The sequence below is a fragment of the Bos taurus genome, chromosome 18 (assembly GCF_002263795.3).
Source record: "Bos taurus isolate L1 Dominette 01449 registration number 42190680 breed Hereford chromosome 18, ARS-UCD2.0, whole genome shotgun sequence".
Lineage (NCBI taxonomy): Eukaryota > Metazoa > Chordata > Mammalia > Artiodactyla > Bovidae > Bos > Bos taurus.
In genome coordinates, this window is record NC_037345.1 from 5,012,732 (window position 1) to 5,037,057 (window position 24,326).

At 45.7% G+C, this 24,326-nt stretch overlaps 1 protein-coding gene across 2 annotated transcripts in view; it reads left to right on the forward strand.

Annotated features, from left to right (window-relative positions):
• The window catches only part of VAT1L (vesicle amine transport 1 like), a 164,953-nt gene that overhangs the window by 7,862 nt on the left and 132,765 nt on the right, over positions 1 to 24,326 (forward strand). For both annotated transcript variants that reach the window (XM_059876991.1, NM_001046624.2), the window contains exon 2: positions 23,798 to 23,927. In XM_059876991.1, the coding sequence (XP_059732974.1) occupies positions 23,798 to 23,927 (130 nt within the window). The remainder of the gene's footprint in view (positions 1 to 23,797; positions 23,928 to 24,326) is intronic.

Genomic DNA, 24,326 nt, shown 5'->3' on the forward strand with positions numbered 1-24,326 from the left:
ATGGTGGCTGGGTGATGGTGATGCCCAAGAGACACCTTGCCCATAGCCTCCCCTTGGTACGAATAACACCCTCTCTTTGGTGTTACCGTGAAGACCGGCTGAGGGTCTCTGACCGTCCTCACTGCTCCTCAGACATAGTGAGTCAGTTATTTCCCTTCCTTTATTACTGGACTCGACCCCCATCCTCCGGTGCCCTGTCCTGATCACCTCCCATCCAACAACGTGCACAGCTGGAGTAGGGTGCTGGCTTTTGAGTCTTATGCCCAGGGTTGAGAATGGACTAGGATGAATGTATGCTACCCTGACACCAACTCTCTGCACACCCATCCATGGGTGACAGCACAGATTTCTCTGATAGCTGGGCGTGCAAAATGGCTCAACCTCTGGAGTCTGATTTACACCCATCTAGCAGAACCAAAATCCCATGACATTTGGGCAGATCACTGACATTCATGCCAACAGCAAAGCTCACCCAGGCATGGGGAAGAATGCCCTCGTGACCCCAAGTTCCTGCCACTTCTTATTCTTCATACAGGTCTTTCTTGGCATCTTGGCATTTGTCATAGAAGAAAAAGTTTAATTAGAAACAAGAAGAGGCTCTTCCTAGGAAAGGGCAGCAGGCATGTAATCTCAAATTAGTCTGATTCCTCTGTATGTGATCTCACACAGAACATCAGTTGCAGCCACGGTATTAAAATGAGTAAATTTAATGTTTAATGTTTGAAGGCCCAAGAGACAAAATAGATGCTCCAGTGAAAGGAGCTGTTTCATCTTTGAACGTGATGTTTTTCTAGATGAGAGCCTGCAGGGGAATTCTGTTCTCCAGCTCCTTGGCCCCTAAGCCTTAGCCCCTTCCCCAGCAGTGTCCAGGGGGAGAAACATGTGAGCCACTGCTTCCTCTGCAAATTAAAGCACCGAGTCCTCTTAATGCTGACTGCTCCCCTCCTCCAGAGTCCCTTGTAGGATAGTTCTCTTCTGCGAAAAGACTGATAATGATTCATTTTGGGGGCTGGCACTGACTAGACATCCAAACTGGCTAGGAGGCAGGATGCATTGGGGTTATAAAAGGGTTAATGTTTGGGGTGAAACAGATGTGGTCAAGTCCTTGAAGTGGATCGTTTTTAGCAACCTCTGTCACCTTGGGAAAATGACTTCCTCTTTTGAAACCTCAGTTTGCTAAGCTGTAATATGGGTATAATTATAGTCCTTATGGGGTAATTTTAGATCGTGTCTAAAGTATTTGGCAATGATGTTGGCACATTTCATATCTGTTGAATGAATGGAGTCCTTGTCGTATAGTATATGTTTAATATATATTAATGGTGGTAAGGAGATGAAAAAAAAAATAGGACATTAGAAAGTCCCTCCTTAAGTCATAAAGTTTTCTGAATGGAGTCCCTATTCAGACTCTACGTGTCTCCCCTAAAGGGTATAAGACCCTAAAATCAAAAGTAGCTGAGGGACTTCCCTGAAGGTCTAGGTGGCCAAGACTCTGAGCTTCCAACGCAGGCAGCCTGGGTTTGATCACTGGTCAGGGAACTAGATCGCAAGGTAACTTGAGATGACGTGCCATAACTAGGAGATCCCACCGCATCTGAGACCAAACGCCATCAGATTAAAAAAAAAAAAAAAACAACAAAACACAGTAGCCTGGACAGGCTGTGCCACTATGGCATGACATAAACACGAACATCCAGATGTGTTCCCGAGGGAACAAGAGTGTGAGTGGGACGGTGCTCCGACTGTGCTGCAGGGGCTGGGCCAAGCTCAGGGACCTTCAGGAGGAAGACCAGCCCACTTCTGCTCCCACCTCTCTGTCCTTCCTTTCAGCCATGCTGAAGGAAGTTCACCTTGGTGAACTAGTCCCTGGACTCCTAGGCGCTCCCCTTCCCTTCCCCTTCCCTCTCTTGTCTTCTCTCTCCTCGTGGGTACGATCAGCTGCCTTCCCGAGACCTGGAAAGATGGAGACCTTTCACCCCAGCTGCCTCCTGAGAGTTTAGCAAGCCCCGATGCAAACAGAACTTTCTTCTCCCAGTTTTCATACGTCAGGGAAGGGATCCAATTGACCCCTCATAAATCACAAACCAGCCCTTGGGTCTCTCTCTGTCTGGCCCGAGGGAGTAAGGCGTAATGATTGGCCACATTGGTGTCTCACGCCCTCCTGTTCTGACCTAAAAGAAGGGAGCACTGAGATCAACAGCCCAGCCAGGAACTCATGAAGCATGTGCACGCACGCGCGCGCGCGCGCGCGCGTGTGTGTGTGTGTGTGTGTGTGGTGAATGTGGGGTAGATGCTGTAAATGGAATGGAGGGCAGTTATCAGATGACGCAGGTAGGTAAAAAACACACTGGACTGATCAAAATGGTAGCCATCATGGTGGATGGGAGATGCTTCTTTGTCCAGAAAAAAGTGAAGGATCAGAGGGGGCACTGGGGAAGGCAGCTCCATGCCTTCTCTTGGGACTTGACGTCCCTCAGCACCGAGTCATTGAATCATATTAAATAACATATATACTGTTTTCAACTTTGAGGCCCATCACCTTTTGAATCTCTGGTTGTCTTGGACCTTCCAGAAGCGTTCTCTATTCTCTGATAACTGGTGAATACCATGCCTGGCGCTTCTGTAGCAGTAGGCACACAATCAGTGTTTGGGGGAGTGAATGAATGTGTTACCCAGAGGGTTGGGTGTACATTTCGGCAGCAGTGGCTGTGCCACTTGTAAATGTGACTTTCCTAATACAAACAGTGGCCCGTCCGAGCCCGTGTTCCTTTGTGCTCTCCTCCGTCATCTTAGCTTTCTCTGAGTCTACCTCCCTCCAGCATGCAGGTCTTTGAACAGGGATTTGAAAGAATGCCAAAGGAGCTGTGTTTGGGGGAGTTTTGCTTCTCCCTGACACAGTTTGTTCTCTTGAAGCCAGAAGGTCGCTTCTTGAGCCCTCTCATAACCACTCCGCCGAGGCGGGGAGATGTGGGTCTCTAACTTCTCAAGACGCTCTGTGGTTTCTTCCTCACTGTCAGCCAGCTCCACTGGGGGCTGCAGCCAGCACTCTCTCCAAGAGCCCAGTGTGCTGCTTCTGGCGAGGTTTACTCCAAGAGCAGTAACTCAAGTGTTCCTGCCATGCTCGCACACCTGGGGACCTGAGGTTCCACCAGCCTGGCTGGCGTTTCCCTAAAGTAAACAGTGACGTGACAATCCTTGTGTAAGATACGCACACATCAAATCATTATGCTGTACACCTTAAATTAATACAGTGTGTCAAATACAGCTCAGTACAACTGGAAAATAAATGAATAAATATTTCAAACTATTGGGGGGAAATAACCTTTTAGAACAAGTAGTATGTCCTTGACTCTGTTCTGACCTTCCTTAGTAGGTATCAGGACCCCCACCTTCAATGCCTCCCACATAGTTGGCAGGGTATCTTAGCTGCTGTGGCCTGGACTCTCAGAACACAGTTCTGGTTCCCCTCGATTGTAACCGTCTCCTGTTGCTCTGCTGTGCTCCTCCCAGGACACTGAAGCCACCCAGTGTGCTTCCCGTTTCTTCTCCATCCCGGGTGGAGCCTGGCTTTCTGCTGAGGTGGAGCCTGGCCTTCTGCTGAGAATGTGGCCCCCTTTCTACCCAATACAGGTTCTAAAGCAGCATGTGCCAGCCTCCTTATCAATGTTTCTGCTGTTTGGAGCTAATAATAATGACACTCTTGTCATTCATTATTTATCATCGTTATTATCACAATGACCCTTACTGAGTGATTTCTCACAGCACCACGTTAAGGGTTTTATAGAAATTTCCCAGGTGGTGCTAGTGGTAAAGAACCCACCTGCCAATGCAGGAGATGCAAGAGATGTCGGTTCAATCCCCAGGTCAGGAAGATCCCCTGGAGGAGGGCATGGCAACCCACTCCAGTATTCTTGCCTGGAGAATCCCATGGACGGAGGAGCCTGGTGGCTGCAGTCCATGGGGTCACAGAGTCTGACACAACCCAAGCGACTTCGCATGCACACGTGCACTTAGCATGATACCCAACATTTTCTGATGAAGGGAAAGGATCAGAGAAATAAAGAACTTGCTAAAGATGACGAAACTCTTGAGACAAGAGCTGGGATTTGAGCCAGGGTTTTCTTCACTCACTTTATACCCACTCGTCACGGGCCCTTGAAGTTGAAGGGCTAAGTTGTACCAAAGCCCACATTCAGAGTCAAGCTTCCTGCTTGCATTACCATAGGCTTCTTCATCTAGGCTCCTCTTCTCCAACTCACATTTCCCTTAGCATGAGTGTTTCTCTTCTTTCCCAGGCTTATCTGCTCTTCATGCAAATAGATACGTAGTGGGACAACCCCAGTGGCTCAGTCTAAATTCTACAGTAAGCTCTGATGAAGCTTGCAAACTGCAAAGCCCTCTCCCCACCCTCCCGATGCAGACACATCTCCTTCTTAAAACAGACTATCCATCAAGTAACAGACTTAAAAAAAAAATCCCTAAGATCAGAAAGAATTGCTTTTCATTTATCTATGCTATCCCTAGGTCAATCAGCTAATGGGGAGCTATTAAATCCACTGTTCCTATGACTGGTCTCAATGATTTCGTAATTGGATTCTCTTTATCCTCCAGCTAAACTGACTAAAATTGTTCCGACTGGGGACCTTGTAATAAGCTGTGACTCAGTGTTTCTGCAGCCAGAACCCGGGATGTGTAATACAGCTAAAAACATGCCCCCTCTTCCCAAAACATTCTGTTCAGGTTTATCTGCTTTCAGATCCTGGAGAACCGTTCTCTCTGATCACAGAGGAGATGGTCCGAGCCCTGGGACTGCTCCTTCCTAGGAAATAAATAGGAGAGGCAAATTTGCACCCTCTCACCGGCTTGGGGTCACCATCTCTGCCCTCAGCCTATGGCGCTTACAGGACACTCTTCCTTTTGCTCTTTTAACGTTTTTCATTCCTATTCCTGTTCTGTTTTCCCTTTTGTAGCCCAGATTTAGCTGGGATGATTCACTCTTGAATAGAAACCCAATTTTTCAATATAATTGAGAAGCACTGTCAAATTCTATCGAGTCCTTTAGAAAGTGCCAAAGCTGGAACTATTCGTGCTGCAGAGGAAACATCTCGAAAATTTCTCTTCCCATTTAGACATCCCCCACCGCCCCCGCCAATGCCTCCTCTCCCTCCAAACTCTTCTCCCCATGCTCTTCAGACTCTCCCAGACTCTCAAACCCTGCCCTCGCTCTCTCTTGTCTTTTGCATCTATCTTTGCTCACCTTTCACATCTCTTCTTTTATCTTCCAGGATAAATATTTGCTCTTCCCAAAGCACATCAATCAAGCAGGTCTTTGATCTTCTCAGTTTTACCCTGCCTACTGACAAGGCTGCCAACCAGTAACTCCCTTTAGCAGGAGGAAGGAAAGAGCTTGAATCACTCCTCGGTATTTTCCTACTTAACACCTTCAGTGGAGGAATCCTTGTTGGCAAGGCTAGAATGTGCCCTGGGCTAAGCAGTGAACATCGAAAGATGGATTTTAAGGGCGACTCCCCCTTTGAGTTGTGCATAGTCCACCGGGAAGACAGCAGGGTAGTGATGTTGCTACTGTCTCCTTCTTAACCAATTAAATTTTGTACTGAAGTTTAGTTGATTTACAATGTTATTAGTTTCTGATATACAGCAACACAATTCAGTTTTGCATATATATATATATATTCTTTTTCATATTTTTCCCATTATGGCTTTAGTATATTTTATTTTTGGTTGCACTGGGTCTTCGTTGCTGCATGCAGACTTTCTCTAGTTGCAGCGAGGGGGGCTCCTCTCTGCTTGTGGAGCTCGGGCTTCTCACTGCAGAGGCTTCTCTTGCTGTGGGGCATGGGCTCTAGGTCCACGGGCTTTGGGAGTTGCTGCACGTGGGCTCAGTAGCTGCAGTTCCCTGGCTCCAGAGCACAGGCTCAGGAGTTGCAGCACACGGGCCTAGCTGCCCTGGAGCACATGGAATCTTCCCGGGCCTGGGATTGAACCCACGTTCCCTGCATTGGCAGGCGGATTCTTAGCTCCTGAACTACCAGAGAAATCCTTCCGTTTTGGTTTATCACAGGATTTGAATACAGTTCCCTTTGCTCTAGAGTAGGATCGTGTCTCTTATCTATTTCGTAAACAGTAGTTTGTATCTGCTAATTCCAAACTCCCGACCTGTCCCTCCCTCACCCCCTTCCCCTTTGGTACCCCCCAGCTTGTTTTCTGTGTCTGTGAGTCTACTTCTGTTTCGTTAGTAAGACTGTTGGTGTCATATCTGAGAGTCCACATATCAGTGATCTCATACGGTATTGGTCTTTCTCTGACTTACTTCGCTTGGTTGATAATCTCTAAGCCCACGTGCTGCTGCAGATGCCACTGTTTCGTTCTTCCCTGTGGCTGAGTGGCATCCGTTGTATATGTGCACCACATCCTCTTTGTCCATGTTGCTTCCCAAGCTTTGCTATCGTGAAACTCAGTGAACACTGTGGTACATGCGTCTTCTTAAATTAGAGTTTTCATCTTTTCCATTTATATGCCCAGCAGTAGGATTGCTGGGTCATATGGTAGTTCTATTTTTAGATTTTTAAGGAACTTCCAGACTATTTTCCATAGGGGCTGCACCAATTAACATTCCAAGAAACAGCATAAGAGGGTTTCCGTGCTCAATACCCTCTCCAGTGCTTGCTACTTTTTAATGGTGGCCACTCTGACAGGCATGATAGCTTTGATTTGCATGTCTCTAATAAAGGTTAACTACATTTAAATACTAATTAAAATTAAAAATCCAGCGCCTCACCCACACTGTCCACATCTCAAGCATTCGGTAGTCACACGTGGCTAGCGGCTGCCACGTTGAACAGAACACACACAGAATATTTTTGCCATTGCAGAACGTTCTATTGGACTGAGTTGTTCTAGTCTTAGCCTACTTGTTTCCCTACTGACATAACTGTTTTATGGAGCAAAGCTTTTATCAGCATCAATGACAGGAGATAACTGTCACGTTGTGGCAAAAATGGAGTGTTTCTCTGGGGGAGCCCTCCTCGCCTCCGGGGCTGCAGTGAGAGGTCAGGCAAGAAGCAGTCTGCACTGTCCGGCGATACCGTCTCCCTTCTGCGGTGGGATGACGCCGGAGAGCTCGGGAGAACGGGAGCAGAGGGCGCCGCCACGCCTGAGTGACGCTTTGCTGTGGGATCTGCACGACTGCTGCATGGTGGATTATAACTGCCCGGCCTGTGCCAGCTGTGACCCACGGCCTGCAGGGCAACTGTCATGCTGTGAAGGCACTTATCTTGTTGGTCTCCGAGCTCTTGGGAAGCAGAGGTCCCATTGTCACTGCTGTCACATTAGTCCCGAGCCAAGCCCCAAGTCGTGAAAGGTCTGTTGAATTTAAATTAAATGCGTTTGAATGCTCTGCACAACCCGTCACAGCCAGGCACCTGTTTGAAGTCAGTGACTCCATCAACATCTAACCCGGACGGCAGAGATCTTAACCTTTCTGGGAATCTCGTTGGGAATAAACACCTGCTGTGTTCCCAGGATAGGCTGAGAGTAAATAAATTCCTCCAGGTCCAGAAATCAAGGGGTCCGTCTCAGCATCAGGGAGAATTTTTCCTGGACACACTCATGCCGCACTTTTCGGTTTCTGCTGAGAATGGCTGTTCATATTTAGCTTCTCCGTGTATCTCCTTGGCCATTTTGTTCTGTGTTTGAAATATTAAACCGACATGTGTTTGGAATACTAATGTGGACCTGTGATGGGGACATGTTTCCTATCTCTGAGGAACAACAGACCCGTGCAACCTCAGCTCAAGCTCTGTCAGCGCACCATCAGTCCCTGTGTTAGAGATACAGGCGTCTGGGCTGGGCAAAAACAGCATCGTTCACTTAATAAGTGGTTGATGACAAAACACATCAGATGTGTCCGAGAACTTCAGGCCTCACGTCTAAAAATAATGGTTAAACAAGGTAGGCAGGAATACAAGGACCCAGACATGGAGGAGACTGCTGTCAGGAGCCATGGCCAGGGGTGGGAAGAAGGTAGCCTGAGCATCCATAACACACTTAAAAAAAAATCTTTATATTTATTTTCTATGCGGACAGAAGGAAAATGGTGGAGTCGTAACTGAAAAGTTTTCTGGTTCTGTGGGTTTTGTTGCGTTGTTAAGTAGAGGAGTCAGATTTTTAAGCCAGGAAGTTCATTTTAGAATTTGGACTCTTAACACTATCCCATGCTATGTTTTAGCAGCAAAGATGACAGTCTGTTTAGAAAATACGGTGGAACTGAATATTTTTTTAGTTGAAAATTTCCCTTCTGTCTCTTTTGCTTACATATCACTTGAAATCATTTAGTCAATTCAAATGTCATATTTTAGTTGTTTATTCTTGGTTGAAGGATTTGAAGAGCAGTCCGCATGCTAACTGACTAAGATCTTAGCAGAAGCAAAACTATTTGTTTGGAGGTTACTCCCTCTTTTCTATAATTTTTTATTTTTGCATTCCTTTTTTATTTAGGTATAGTTGATGTACAATATTATGTAAGTTCCAGGTACATAGCATAGTGATTCACAGTTTTAAAAGTATACTTCATGTATAGTTACTGTGAACTGTTGGCTGCATTCCATGTGTTGGACAATATGTACTTGTAGCTCATTTATTTTATGTGCTGTGTGTGCTAAGTTGCTTCAGTCATTCCCAACTCTTTGCGACCCTATGGACCATAGCCTGACAGGCTCTTCGATCCATAGCGATTCTCCAGGCAAGAGTATTGGAGTGGGCTGCCATGCCCTCCTCCAGGGAACCTTCCTAACCCAGGGATCGAACTCGTGTCTCTTATGTTTCCTTCATTGGAAGACGGGTTCTTCACCACTAGCACCAACTGGGGAGCCCGTTTATTTACACATGGCAGTTTTTACCTCTTCATTCTCTACCCCTTCCTTGCCATTCTCCCTTCTCTCCCCACTGGTAACCACTAGATTGTTATCTGCATCTGTCCTAACACACTCTTCCCAACCTCAGATGGAGCTCAGGTGGTTTCTCTCTCCTGAGGTCCACCCAGGACAATTCTGTTTGTTCTCCAGTAAAAGGTGCCATTTGAGATGTGCATGAAAGTTTTCTTTGCTTTAGACATGAGTTTTTCCTTCCGTAGCAGATTTGTATCGATCTCTTTTCATAGTCTTGACATAATAAAATGGGTGCTTTAGTTCAGTTCAGTCGCTCAGTCATGTTTGACTCTTTGCAAGTCCATGAACCACAGCATGCCAGGCCTCCCTGTCCATCAACAACTCCCAGAGTCCACCCAAACCCATGTCCGTAGAGTTGGTAATGCCATCCAGCCATCTCATCCTCTGTCGTCCCCTTCTCCTCCTGCCCTCAATCTTTCCCCAGCATCAGGGTCTTTTCAAATGAGTCACCTCTTCCCATCGGGTGGTCAAAGTATTGGAGTTTCAGCTTCAACATCAGTCCTTCCAATGAACACCCAGGACTGATCTCCTTTAGGATGGACTGGTTGGATCTCTTACAGTCCAAGAGATTCTTAAGAGTCTTCTCCAACACCACAGTTCAAAAGCATCAATTCTTCTGCACTCAGCTTTCTTCACAGTCCAACTCTTACATCCATACATGGCCACTGGAAAAACCATAGCCTTGAGTAGATGGACCTTTGTTGGCAAAGTAATGTCTCTGCTTTTAAATATGCTGTATAGGTTGGTCATAACTTTCCTTCCAAGGAGTAAGCATCTTTTAATTTCATGGCTGTAATCACCATCTGCAGTGATCTTGGAGCCCAGAAAAATAAAGTCAGCCAGTGTTTCCCCATCTATTTCCCATGAAGTAATGGGACTGGATGCGATGATCTTTGTTTTCTGAATGTTGAGCTTTAAGCCAACTTTTTCACTCTCCTCTTTCACTTTTATCAAGAGGCTCTTTAGTTCTTCTTCACTCTCTGCCATAAGGGTGGTGTCATCTGCATATCTGAGGTTATTGATATTTCTCCCAGCAATCTTGATTCCAGCTTATGCTTCCTCCAGCCCAGCGTTTCTCATGATGTACTCTGCATAGAAGTTAAATAAGCAGGGTGACAATATATAGCCTTGACATACTCCTTTTCCTATTTGGAACCAGTCTGTTATTCCATGTCCAGTTCTAACTGTTGCTTCCTGACCTGCATACAGGTTTCTCAAGAGGCAGGTCAGGTGGTCTGATATTCCCATCTCTTTCAGAATTTTCCACAGTTTCTTGTGATCCACACAGTCAAAGGCCTTGGCATAGTCAGTAGAGCAGAAATAGATGTTTTTCTGGAAGTCTTGCTTTTTCGATGCTCCAGCGGATGTTGGCAATTTGATCTCTGGTTCCTCTGCCTTTTCTAAAACCAGCTTGAACATCTGGAAGTTCACAGTTCATGTATTGCTGAAGACTGGCTTGGAGAATTTTGAGCATTACTTTACTAGCGTGTGAGATGAGTGCAATTGTGCGGTAGTTTGAGCATTCTTTGGCATTGCCTTTCTTTGGGATTGGAATGAAAACTGACCTTTTCCAGTCCTGTGGCCACTGCTGAGTTTTCCAAATTTGCTGGCATATTGAGTGCAGCACTTTCACAGCATCATCTTTTAGGATTTGAAATAGCTCAACTGGAATTCCATCACCGCCACTAGCTTTGTCCGTAGTGATGCTTTCTAAGGCCCACTTGACTTCACATTCCAGGATGTCTGCGCACGGAACAAAGGACTGAACAGAGATAGCCGGCTGCAGACCTTCCCCCTCCGGTGACAGGCAGCCAGAGCCGGAAGGGGGCAATCGCAGCCCCAGAGAGACATTATCTATAAAACTGTAAGCAGGTTCTTTGCTAACTAAAACTTCTTGGGGGTCGGGATGGTCAACATCTGCCTGAGAAGGTGCACCGGTTTTACACCCAGATAACTGAGTGGCGGGGAGGCGATAAGTCGCAGCATTGGCGCTCGCCAAACACCTCATCACCTGAGCTGCTCGGACCTGGGAAGAGCACAAAACGCAGGCCCAACTGAGTCTGCGCCTCTGAGGACTACCCGAGTGCCTGAACCTGAGCGGCTTGGACCTGGGAGGTGCATGCAACCCAGGGCCAACCTCGGATTGTTCCCGGCGGAACAACCTAGAGCCCGAGCAGTGTGGGCAGGGTGGCTACACGCGCCGTGAGCGGGGGCAGACCCAGGGTGGCTGAGGCACTGCGAGCCCACGCCAGTGTTATTTGTTTGCAGCATTCCTCCCTCCCTCCCCTCAGCGCGACTGAACAAGTAAGCCTAAAAAAAAAAAAAAAAAGTGTCCTGAGTGATCACAGCATCATGATTATCTGGGTCATGAAGATCTTTTTTGTACAGTTCTTTGTATTCTTGCCATCTCTTCTTAATATCTTCTGCTTCTGTTAGGTCCCTACCATTTCTGTCCTTTATTGAGCCCATCTTTGCATGAAATGTTCCCTTGGTATCTCTAATTTTCTTGAAGAGATCTCTCAAATCTTTCCCATTCTATTGTTTTCTTCTATTTCTTTGCAGTGATCACTGAGGAAGGCTTTCTTATCTCTCCTTGCTATTCTTTGGAACTCTGCATTCAAATGGGTATATCTTTCCTTTTCTCCTTTGCTTTTCACTTCTCTTCTTTTCCCAGATATTTGTAAGGCCTCCTCAGACACCCATTTTGCTTAAACAAAGCCAAAAAAATAGGGCTAAAAAAAGACGACGAAGAAGAATTGGGAGCAAGATTTTCTGAGATCAATGATTATGGTCCTAGATGTTTTTAAGCTATCAGCTGTGATTAAGAAACAAAACCAAAATCTTGAGTTCCGGGGAAATGAGGGAATGACTCAAACCTGTGTTTCTTTGGCGCCACCCCCTTGGGTTCAGAATTCAGTGCTTTGAGGAATATCGCAGCAGCCAGAGGAGAGCTGAACAAAGGGCAAAGCAGTTTGAGGTAACCACCAAATAAATAAAAATTAAAAATGTTAAAAAAAAAAAAAGCAAGGGCACAGCTTCCGGGCTGCTGTGGCTCAGCGCAAAGCCACACATTGGGAGCCTCCGGGCCAGGCTGCAATGGCTGCTGGGCAGTGAGTTCACCAAGCAGAGGGAATTCTAGACTCCCCGCGTGGCGTCTGACCGTGTTCCCTCTGGTGTCTGGGTCTCTACCAGTATCCAGTGATCCCCGCCTTCTAGACACAGAGAAAGCCCCGAGCTACTATTTTTCATGGATTTCCCCAAGCAGTTCACTAACCCTGCGTGTATGGTTTTCATAGCTGAAAATAATCTAGTAAACCCTGTGGAAGACTGTTTTCCCTTTGCCCCAGCGTCACTGAGAGATGACTGATGCATAACATTGTGTAAGTTTAAAGTGTTGATTTGATACGGTTGTGAATTGCAAAATGATTACCACCAACCCATTAGTCGCCTCCATGCTATCAGAAAGTCACCGTTTCTTTTCTATAGTGAGAACATTTAAGATCAACTCCTGCGTGTGTTTTGATAGTTTGTCCGCCTTTCCCCTTCTCTTTTTTTCTTAGTTTGTCGTGTCCTTGACACTTTGATCTCTTCAAGTCCTCCCTTTCCCTTCCCTCTTTGCCTCTCATCCTCAGATCCCAGTTTGAAGATACCATCCTCTTCTTCCTTCCCAGCATTGGTTGTAAGAACCCTACACCTTTCCTTCTCAGAAACCACCATGCAAAGGACACCTCTGTAAATTCTCACCATCAGTGACCACTGCTCTGGGCCAGCAGAGGAATAAAGCCCTGCAAAGGAAGGCCATAACACCCCTCTCATGGTGGATGCTGGGGTATACCACCCAGGACCCCCTTTTAGGACTGAAGAGCGCCTTCCCCCAGCTACAGTGAGTGCTGGCTGCTGGGGGCTCGCAGCTAGGTCCCTGCTGAGGAGTTGCCCTCAGCAGAAGGAAGTACCCTTGCCTGAGATCAGAGCTCCTCCCGGGGACAGCTCTCATCCAATGAGCAGTTGACATGAGGTAAAAAGGTCCAGCCCCCTTGCCTGGATTCATCATGACTTGAGGTCCCATCCTAGCTCTAGAACTTTCCACGGATAAATCGTGTCCTTTTTTACTACCACGTCAGTGTTTCAACCTCTCCATCCACTCAGTCCAGCTTCCCTCACCCCTGGGTAGGTGTTGTTCTCTGGGGTGCCTCCTATCGACCCTCCTGCATGCAAAGCTGAGTCTCGCAGTCTGCTTCCCAGGGAGCCTGACCCATGACGCCTTCTCTGTGTGCTGATGACAACGACAGCAGCTCACGCTCACTGAGCACTGCGGTGTGCGAGGCACCCCGCTTCACAAGGTCCTGTCACGTGCAATCCACACCAACCCTGACAGCGCGAGGCTGCTACCGACGCATGTTTGAGATGAAAGAACTAAGATTCAGGGAGATTAAGCAACCCCCTTGTGGAGAAGCCAGAAAGCAATAGCTAAGGGTTTACGTTTAGCTCTGACTATAGAACTTCCCTGGTAGCTCAGTCGGTAAAGAATCCGCCTGCAATGCAGGAGAATTCCATGGACTATATAGTCCTTGGGGTCACAAAGAGTCATGACTGAGCGACTTTCACTTTCACTTTCTTATGGAAATTGCTCATTCGTGTCTGACTCTTTGTGATCCCATGTCTGACTCTATACAGACCATGGAATTCTCCAGGCCAGAATACTGGAGTGGGTAGCCTATCCCTTCTCTAGAGGATCTTCCCGACCCAGGAATTGAACCAGGGTCTCCTGCATTGCAGTCGGATTCTTTACCAACTGAGCTATCAGGGAAGCCATCACTTTCACAGAGGGTGTCACCAAAGCTAAGAGTTCTTTGAGAAAACCTTGTTGAGGGTCCTTGTTCTGACTCCACGGTTATCTTGTCTGTGAGTCCGTCTCCTGGTGGCCAGGTGAGCTCTCTGGCTACACTTCTATCGAACCACTCATCCCACTGTGTTGTGATCAGCTTTCACGATTCTGTTTCCCCATGAGAAACTGAGCCCCCAGTTCTTAGACATCCAGTACTAAGTATCTGCTCAGGACATAGTAAGTGCTCAGTGTGACATGTGAGTTGAGAAGTCCCCTCTCTGTAACTGGAAACATTGAGTGATGGTCTCTTGAAAGGAAAGCAAAGGGCAGTAGCCTCTGGAGACATCACTTGCCTTCACCTCTTGGCTTTATAAACCTTAATGTGCCTCCGTATTGATCTCTGTAAAATCTGGGCAATGTGTATCTCTCAGCCTTGTTATGGTTGCTGTAAAAATTAAGTATCACACTTACAGACATTTAACACCATGTCTGATACATAGTATGCACCCCATAAATGTTATCTATTACAAGACTTAGCCACAAATAATTCCTTTTCTCCCCATCCCTATCATCTGAAGAATTAAAATAAGGGTTTCTAGAGATCTGCTAGTTTATTGGGCCCCTCAAACCATCACAAAGCCCTACATGAGAACCCATCACAGAAAGGACCTATCTCTTCTTAAAAAGTCTTCTTGTGGGAACAGCTGATTTGAGGCTACTTAGAGCAATTTTTCTCAGTGCTGATCACACATGAGAATGTGTGCCTGGGTAAAACACTCTCAGAGCTAGGACCAGAGTGTGCATATTTGGGGATTTGTGGGCCGGGGAAGGGGGATTTGTGTGTGTGTGTGCACGGGAGGGGGGAGCTTTGATGGTCATGACATGCATCCAGAAAATTACTGTACCTGAAACTTGCTCAGACTGCGCCCACGTGGTCAGCAACTTCTGCTGGGAATGGGGAGGGGGGTTGACTGCCTTGGCTCACGAAGAGTGGGGCTCACTAACTTACACAGATCTTGTTAAACATGAATTCAAAGTATTGGGTTGGCCAAGAAGTTTGCTCTGGAAAAACCTGGAAGGACTTTTTGGCCATGCCAGTATCTTGGAGATGTTTCAGAGAATCATAGAGTCCATGAATTGAAGAAACTTAAAACATGTCCACTGGTTCTATATCTTGAATTTCCTCCATGACATCTCGTTGTGGTCTTCACAGATACCCTTAGTAACCAGGAATGTGACAGCCAGTCCAAAATTTTTATCAGCAATTTGGACAGAAAAGTCAATGGCTTGATATCTGCATTCTCAGAGGCTACATATCCAAAAGGAAGAGCCAATTTTTTGGATGAAAGAATTAGGATCCAGGAAAGAGCCAGACAAATCAGAATGATGAACCTAATCTAATAAGACCACATTTAACAAGAGTAATATAATTCTTTGGACTAGGATCAAAAAATTCAGCTGCCTTAGAGGACTATGAGAGAGCTTTTCATTTTCTTATCTACTTAATCATCATCTATTAATTTTTACCTTGTCTCATCCCAAAGACAACTTGAGATAGCTTTAAAAGAAATGGTACAGCAGCAGCTCTCTAAGTGTGTTTTTTAGAGCAGCGGCGGCAGCAGCAGCTGGAAGCTTGTTAGAAATGCAGATTCTTTTTTTTTTCTTTATTTTTTTAAAATTTTTTTTAAACTTTACAAAATTGTATTAGTTTTGCCAAATATCAAAATGAATCCGCCACAGGTATACATGTGTTCCCCATCCTGAACCCTCCTCCCTCCTCCCTCCCCATACCATCCCTCTGGGTCGTCCCAGTGCACTAGCCCCAAGCATCCAGTATCATGCATTGAACCTGGACTGGCAACAGGTTTCATACATGATATTTTACATGTTTCAATGCCATTCTCCCATATCTTCCCACCCTCTCCCTCTCCCACAGAGTCCATAAGACTGTTCTATACATCAGTGTCTCTTTTGCTGTCTCATACACAGGGTTATTGTTACCATCTTTCTAAATTCCATATATATGCATTAGTATACTGTATTGATGTTTTTCTTTCTGGCTTACTTCACTCTGTATAATAGGCTCCAGTTTCATCCACCTCATTAGAACTGATTCAAATGTATTCTTTTTAATGGCTAATACTCCATTGTGTATATGTACCATAGCTTTCTTGACCCTCGCCCTAGACCAGCTTAGTCAACAGTGCAGGAGTGGGACCCGGCCATCTGTTTTAATAAGAACTCCTCAGAATTCTGGTGTACAATCAAGTTTGAGATCTAAGATAACAGAGCCTAAGACTTTTAAAAATGGCAACCCCAAAGCATTCAGAAAGTTAAGATGATGGTGAGTGTTAGAATGACATAGAGAATGAATTCCAGAAAGCGCTGCTGTTTCAGGGAGGGGTGCTACAACTTTGGCCTGGAGCTTCCTAGTAGCCAATGAAAAGAAACAAATATGATCAGTTTCTAAACTGTGCTGGGCCTGTGAGACCCATGTAAACTAAACCTCTGTGTTGAAATTTGAGGGAAAATCCCCAGTCTTCATAAAGAAGAGAACGTATATTGTAACAAATGATATGTTCAACAATCCCTCAGAAAGTAAAACAGGGGGTTTCTGAAGGTGGTTTCTGTGACCACGTATCTCTCAACTGAACCAGATGGGACAAGATTAGGGATTCCTATTGAGTGTGAGGTCAAAATATATGATTGGGGTCTATTGAGGTGCATTAGTAGAGAAGTAGGATTCTGGAAGATTTTCAAGATTTTCATCACATTGTCCTTTGTCTAGTGATCTGTGCCGAGGACACTGATGGCCTCTGGGAAGAACAAGACGGCAGGAAATCCAAAACCCTTTCCCATGAGCAACCTTCACCTTATCTTCACCTGGAAAATAGAAGGGGACTTTCTCCACATCTACTTGCTCTTCTTTGCTAAATCCCTCTTTGGGCCAATTTTCTCTCAAACTGGAAAATTAATAAACTATAGCTGGGCATCTGGTCCCATAACTTCATGGGAAATAGATGGGGAAACAGTGGAAACAGTGTCAGACTTTATTTTTTTGGGCTCCAAAATAACTGCAGATGGTGATTGCAGCCATGAAATTAAAAGACACTTACTCCTTGGAAGGAAAGTTATGACCAACCTAGATAGCACATTGAAAAGCAGAGACTTTACTTTGTCAACAAACGTCCATCTAGTCAAGGCTATGGTTTTTCCAGTGGTCATGTATGTATGTGAGAGTTGGACAGTGAAGAAAGCTGAGAGCCGAAGAATTGGTGCTTTTGAGCTGTGGTGTTGGAGAAGACTCTTGAGAGTCTCTTGGACTGCAAGAGATCCAACCAGTCCACTCTAAAAGAGATCAGTCCTGGGTGTTCATTGGAAGGACTGATGCTGAAGCTGAAACTCCAGTACTTTAGCCACCTAATGCAAAGAGTTGACTCATTGGAAAAGAGTCTGATGCTGGGAGGGATTGGGGGCAGGAGGAGAAGGGGACGACAGAGGATGAGATGGCTGGATGGCATCACTGACTCGATGGACACGAGTCTGAGTAACTCCAGGAGTTGGTGATGGACAGGGAGGCCTGGCGAGCTGCGATTCATGGGGTCGCAAAGAGTTGGATACGACTGAGTAACTGAACTGACTAACTGAACTGATAGCTGGGCTGATTTTTCAGTCATCCACTTACTGGTGTCCTTGAAGAAATAACTCAGAAGCTTTTGCACGGCAAAGGAAACCATAAACAAAATGAAAAGACAACCTACAGTCTTGGAAAAAATATTTGCAAATGGTACAACTGACAAGTGACAGATTTCCAAATTATACAAACAGCTCATACAATCCAATATCAACAAACCAAGTAATCCAATCCAAAAGTGGGCCAAAGACCTAAACAGACATTTCTCCAGAGAAGACATTCAAAACAAGCAACAGGCAGGTGAAAAGATGCCTAACATTGCTAATTAGTAATGAAATGTAACTCAAGCCCACAATGAAGTATCAGAATGGCATCACTGAAAAACCTACAAATAATAAATGCTGAAGAGGGTATACAGAAAAGGGAGCCCACCTACATTGTTGGTGGCAATGTAAATTGGTACAGCCCCTATGGAGAACATCAGGGAGATTCCTTAAAAATCTAAAAATAGAGTTGCCATTTGATCCTGCAATGCCACTCCTGGGCATAGAACTATACTTTGAGAAGATACACACCCCTATGTTAATTGCAGTGCTGTTTACAATAGTGAAGACGTGGGAAGAATCTAAATGCCCATCAACAGATGAATGGATAAAGAAGATGTGGTACATGCCTGGGCTTCCCAGGTGGTGCTAGTGGTAAAGAACCCGCCTGCCAGTGCAGGAGACATAAGAAACATGGAATCAATCCCTGGGTTGGAAAGATCCCCTGGAGGAGGCCATGGCAACCCACTCCAGTATTCTTGCCTGGAGAATCCCACGGACAGAGGAGCCTGGCGGGCTGCAGTCCATAGGGCTGCAGAGAGTCGGACGACACTGAAGCGACTGAGCACACACACACACACCTGATACATGCATACGTATGATGGAAGATCACTCAGCCATAAAAAAGAACGAAATGACGCTATCTGCAGCAGCATGGATGAGCTCACAGACCATCATACTAAGTGAGGCAAGCAAGACAGAGAAAGACAAGTATCATACAGTGTCATTTATATGTGCAATCTGAAAACTGACACATTTGAGCTTATTTAAAAAACAAAAATAGACTCACAAAGAAAACAAACATATGGTCACCAAAGAGGAGGCGGGGGGTGGAGGGATAAATTTAGGAATTTAGGATTAGCGGATATACACTACTGTCTATCAAATAGATTAAAAAAGGGACCTACTACAGCAAAGGAGCTATGTTTCAGTTCAGTTTAGTTGCTCAGTCATGTCCGACTCTTTGCGACCCCATGAATCACAGCACGCCAGACCTCCCTGTCACCAACTCCCGGAGTTCACCCAGACCCACGTCCATCGAGTTGGTGATGCCATCAAGCCATCTCATCCTCTGTTGTCCCCTTCTCCTCCTGCCCCCAATCCCTCCCAGTGTGGCCAAAGTACTGGAGTTTCAGCTTTAGCATCAGTCCTTCCAAAGAAGACCCAGGGCTGATCTCCTTCAGAATGGACTGGTTGGATCTCCTTGCAGTCCAAGGGATTCTCAAGAGTCTTCTCCAACACCACAGTCCAAAAGCATCAATTCTTCGGTGCTCAGTTTTCTTCACAGTCCAACTCTCACATCCATACATGACTATTGGAAAAACCATAGCTATGTTTAATATCTTTTAATAATCTATGGTGGGAAAGAATCTGAAAAACTGTGTGTGTACATATATATATATATATATATGTATATATATATACACATGATATATATGTATGTATACATATATAAAAAACTAAATCACTTTGCTATATGTCTGAAACACTGTAAATCTCAGTAATAACACTTTAAGCCTCTTATTTGACTAATAATTCAATATGGGAGGGAACAAAAGCCTTACCTTTCTAACTGTGTCAGTCTTGGAGAAACACAAGGTTGCATTTTTGCATCGAGCACCTTGCAGTACTATTTCTTTTTGCAGTGCCCTCAGATGTTTAAGGACTTCCCTGGTGGACTTCCCCGGTGGCTCAGACAGTAAAGCATCTGCCTACAGTGCAGGGGAGCTGGGTTCGATTCCTGGGTCAGGAAGATCCCCTGGAGAAGGAAATGGCAACCCACTCCAGTACTCTTGCCTGGAAAATCCCATGGACAGAGGAGCATAGTAGGCTACAGTCCATGGGGTCGCAAAGAGTCAGACACGACTGAGCGACTTCACTTCACTTCACTTCAGATGTTTAAGAGAGTCACATAAAAAGTCAGCAAGAAAGACATCTGATGGTCACCCCTGGTGTGGGCCCGAATCATCAGGCATAGTCATTGCCCCCCCGCCTCAGAATTCCCAAAGGGGAAAGTGAAGTGGCTCAGCCGTGCCCGACTCTGCGACCCCATGGACAGTAGCCTGCACCAAGCTCCTCCGTCCATGGGATTTTCTAGGCAAGAGTACTGGAGTGGGTTGCCGTTTCCTTCTCCAGGGAATCTTCCCGACCTAGGGATTGAACCCAGGTCTCCTGCATTGTAGACAGGTGCTTTACTATCTGAGCCACCAGGGAATTTTAGAGAAAATTAGAAACTATTATAATGATGATGCATGGCTTGATATGCCCCTGTTTTTTCCTGAGGGAGTGGGAAGAAAAACGTGTTTGACAGACCCAAGTTTAAGTCCTTTCCTTCACCATTCACTGTCTGTGTGGTCTTGGGCAAGGAACTTATTATTGCTAAACAATGTTACTTGTTTTGCTTGGGGGGAAAAAATGAGGTCATTAATGGTTGTCCAGTGAGTGATTTACGGATATTGATTCTAGTATTTGTTTTCATTTGTATTTTGGGTTCATGAGGCAGAAACCACACACATAACCCAACGAAGAGCTCTGTTATAAACACGTATGTGAAGTATCCAAGGACCCCTTAGGTATCTGACGACAGGGGGCACATGGGGCAAGGAGGCACCACAGGTCGAGAGTGGGCTCTTCCATCCTTGGTAATTCAGCAGTGAGGTGTGTATAGCTGACCCTGGTGGAAGCTGCTGGGTTGGCTCTGCGACCTGGCTCAGTCCTATCTTTTGACATCCTCTCTGGTACCAAGTTGTTCTCTTGATGCATGTTTTCCAATTCATGGTTTCTGAGATCCAGTTCTTGGACCAGCTCATTTGCTTTATGCTGCATGCGCTCCTGCTCAAACTAGGATTGGCCACTCCTCCAACACTGGGTCCAACCATTGGTACAGTCAGCTGGCAAAGAGATAGGAAGTTATAAATGTGGGCCCTGGATGTGCCCCCCTTCATCAAGGGCAGTGGATGGAGTCCCTGTGAAGAGGCACTAGGGTGTCATCTGTGAGGTCCCAGGTTCTGGACTTGGCTTGGATTTGAATCCTGACTTCGACAGTTTCCACAGATGAGACTTTACACAAGTAACTTGTTGAGCCTAAGTTTCCTCATCTGAAAAGTGGGTATGATAGTTCATACTTTGTAGGAGTGTTGTTGAGTCTTAAATAACAAAAGGAAAATGTTTATCCCAGTTTCTGCCCCAAATGAGGCCCTCAGTAAATGCTGGCTGGCTCCATTTGAGGAGGAGGTGTGGGCAGACACCATGAAACAGGTCTGATGTAGCATAAAGGTGCTTCGTCACCACCTCGTCACCTCCTCTCTGCTGAGATAAACAACACTGACCCATCCCCCCTCACGTGGGACACACCTCCTTCATGTTTCCATCCTGAAGGTGACTGGCTTCCTCCACAATCCTGAGTGCATGCCTCACTGAGAAAACGGGGTGCTCCTGGCTCTGTAAGGTCTTGGCCCTTATAGAGGCTAAGCCCTTATATAAGGCTCTATAAGTCTTGGCCCTTCTCTCTGGCATTGAGTAGCTGCCTCCTCATTTATAATCACTGCACCCACCTCATGCTGGATGGAAACTGAAGGCTGCCCTACAGAGCAGTGTGACAGGCATCTCGGCTGAAACCTTGTCCAAGGGGCTGGCGCGTTTACAGCACTGTCAAGTCATCTCTTCTGCCATTTCTCCATCAGGGGTCTTGGGAAATCATAAGTTTTCACATGGAGGATATAACACGGTGAGCTGAAATATGTGTGACATGAGATGGAGTGTTTGATTTGGGACGTAGAAATTCCTTTTATTGTTATACAGTGATGTTTTATTTATTTGATTGTGTCGGAAAATGGGCTATTTCACAGAAGCAAAGCTTACAGATAGCTCAAGTTTTCCCATTTCAGCTCTGAAACGATTTTTCACTCTCATTTAATGGCAATCTTCCCAAAATATATCTCACACTTCAGCCTTCTTAATAGAAGACACAGATATTATTATTATTGAATACGTACTTTTTACTTGGCACAATGCCTGACTCTCATCAGTTTTCCCAACAACCCTGTGATACGGGTGCTCTCATAACTCCCATTTCACAGATGAGGAAACTGAGGCTTAGAGAGGTTGCATAACCGACCCAAGGTTACCCAGGGAGAAGTCGTGGAATTGAGACTTTATTCAGCCACATTATTGGAGAACATTTTGGTTACTAAGTGGCCCTAAGAACTATTAAACATCGAAACAGGATCGTTGGAAGTCTACACACACATTTCAGAAGGGTGTCCATGACTCTGAGCATCCCTTGGCTGTTTTCTAAAAGGTGTTAGTACTCAACCTGGCAGCACGTGTTTTTGAATATTCATGAATATTCTTTGATTCAGTGTGTGTTGCTTGAGTACCTACTGTGTTGCTGTGGGTATGAGGCATGCCAGGTATTCTGGGAGCCAAGAAGTGTGAGGCATGCAGCTGTCTTCAGAAAGGGCACACGTCAGAGATACTTCGGTGGGGGGAATATGTGAATCTGGCCTCATTTGTGACTAGAAAAACCTTGAGAAAGGGGTGACTCTAATCCGCCTTTCAAGGAAGTCACCCTCCTTGCCCCTGTCCATTGCTAGGGATGAGACTGACAAGTGGAGACCAGAGGTGGAAGGTAGATGTCCTGTGTCCCTGGCTGCAAAGAGGCTGAGGAAGAAATGGACAAGCTGTGTTTAAGAAAGAGTTCAAGTCTTCTGCTTGCGAGAGAAGCTGTGGTCAGAGGCCAATAGGCCTTGGGCCAGACCGAGGACTTTGGTTTCTCCAACCCATGTCTTCCTTAGATGGCAGCTTGTGAAAACAGGAAGTACGTTAGAGCCACATGTGCGAAAAAAATACATGCTCGTGTATTTCACATACATGCTTTCTCACTTCATTCCTTCACAGCTGTTAAATGCAATTCTCAATTGTAGCTCTTAAAAAAACAACCAATAGTTTGGAACATTGGTAGCATCATTACAATCAAGTATGTGGATTTCCAAGGCAATGACTTTGATATAGTTTAATGATAACTTTCTTACTTCAAAAGTAATATGTCTATAGAGAATACCAAACAATTTCTCTCAGCCAGAGACAACTCAGGTTTTTGAAACAAGCCTTCCAGTCTTCCCACACCCACTGGCCTGTCCCTTTGACCTCTCTCTTTCGAGTCACCGTCCTGCAGGCGCACCCAGCCTGGTCTCTTGATGGCTCACGGTCACCATTACGGCTGGCCTTTATGTCGCGGTGCTGGTGTAAGTCTGTGAGATGGTTGAAAGTGAAAGCGAAAGTTACCCAGTCATGTCTGACTCTGTGACCCTGGAATTCTCCAGGCCAGAGTACTGGAGTGGGTAGCTGTTCCCTTCTCCGGGGGATCTTCCCAATCCAGGGATAGAACCCAGGTCTCCCACATTGCAGGTGGATTCTTTACCAGCTGAGCCACAAAGGAAGCCCAAGAACACTGGAGTGGGTAGCCTGTCCCTTCTCCAGAGGCTCTTCCCAACCCAGGAATGGAACCTGGGTCTCCTGCATTGCAGGTGGATTCTTTACCAGCTGAGCTACTTGTGACAGTCTATTTGAGACCTTTTAAGTTAGATCTTTTCTTCTCTTTCTTTTTCATAGATAGGTGGGTGGCCATTATGTCTGGCTGCTTTCTGTGTTTCTTCTTATAAGCTCTTCCTAGTATTTTTTTTCCCCTCAATTAAGTGCTAGAATGGCTAATGACCAGGTTGGTCAATACATTTTTAGAGTTAGAGTAAGGAGGCTGTGAGTGGGGACAATGAGGCTCTCTCTTGGAATTAGAGCGTGAACGCTGCAGATGCCATTTGAAGGGCTAAGAAAGCATGAGTTGTCTAGAGAGGTAATTGTTTTGCTTTCTTGGTGACATCTAGCTAAGTAACGTTATTATTAGACACATTTTTCCAGAAAGTTAAAAAAGAAAGAAGAGAGGAACTGGGGGAGGAAGGGGAGGGAGGGGATGGGAAGGAAAGAAGAGTCAAGCCAGTGCTTTCTTTCCATCTCATCGTGAATTTCTCTCTTTTCATTTTGCTGTTTACAGTGGTTTAAACTTCATTGACTTGATGGTGCGCCAGGGGAATATCGACACCCCTCCCAAGACCCCGCTGGTGCCAGGATTTGAGTGTTCTGGGATTGTTGAAGCCCTAGGGGACAGCGTTAAAGGATTTGAGGTAATGTTTTGACTTCTGACTGAAAGGGTGATATTTATCTGGAATCTATTGAAATAATACAAGATTAAACAAAACATTATGCAAAATGCATTTGAAATCATCTGTAACATGTCTTCTTGTTATTTGCTTTTTAAAATTTATTTCAATTGAAGGATAATTGCCCGATAGTAGTGTGTTGATTTCTGCCATACGAGTGAATCAGCCGTGGGCACACATATGTCCCCAACTCCTGAACCTCCCCCAGCCTCACCCCACCCCTCACAGAGCATGGCCTGGAGCCCCCCGTGCCGTCAGCGGCTCCCATCAGCTATCTGTTTCACACACGATATTCATAAGTGATAGGACTTTCCCAGTGTCTCATGCCTTTCTCAGGGACCATCTTGTTACAACTCCTGGCAA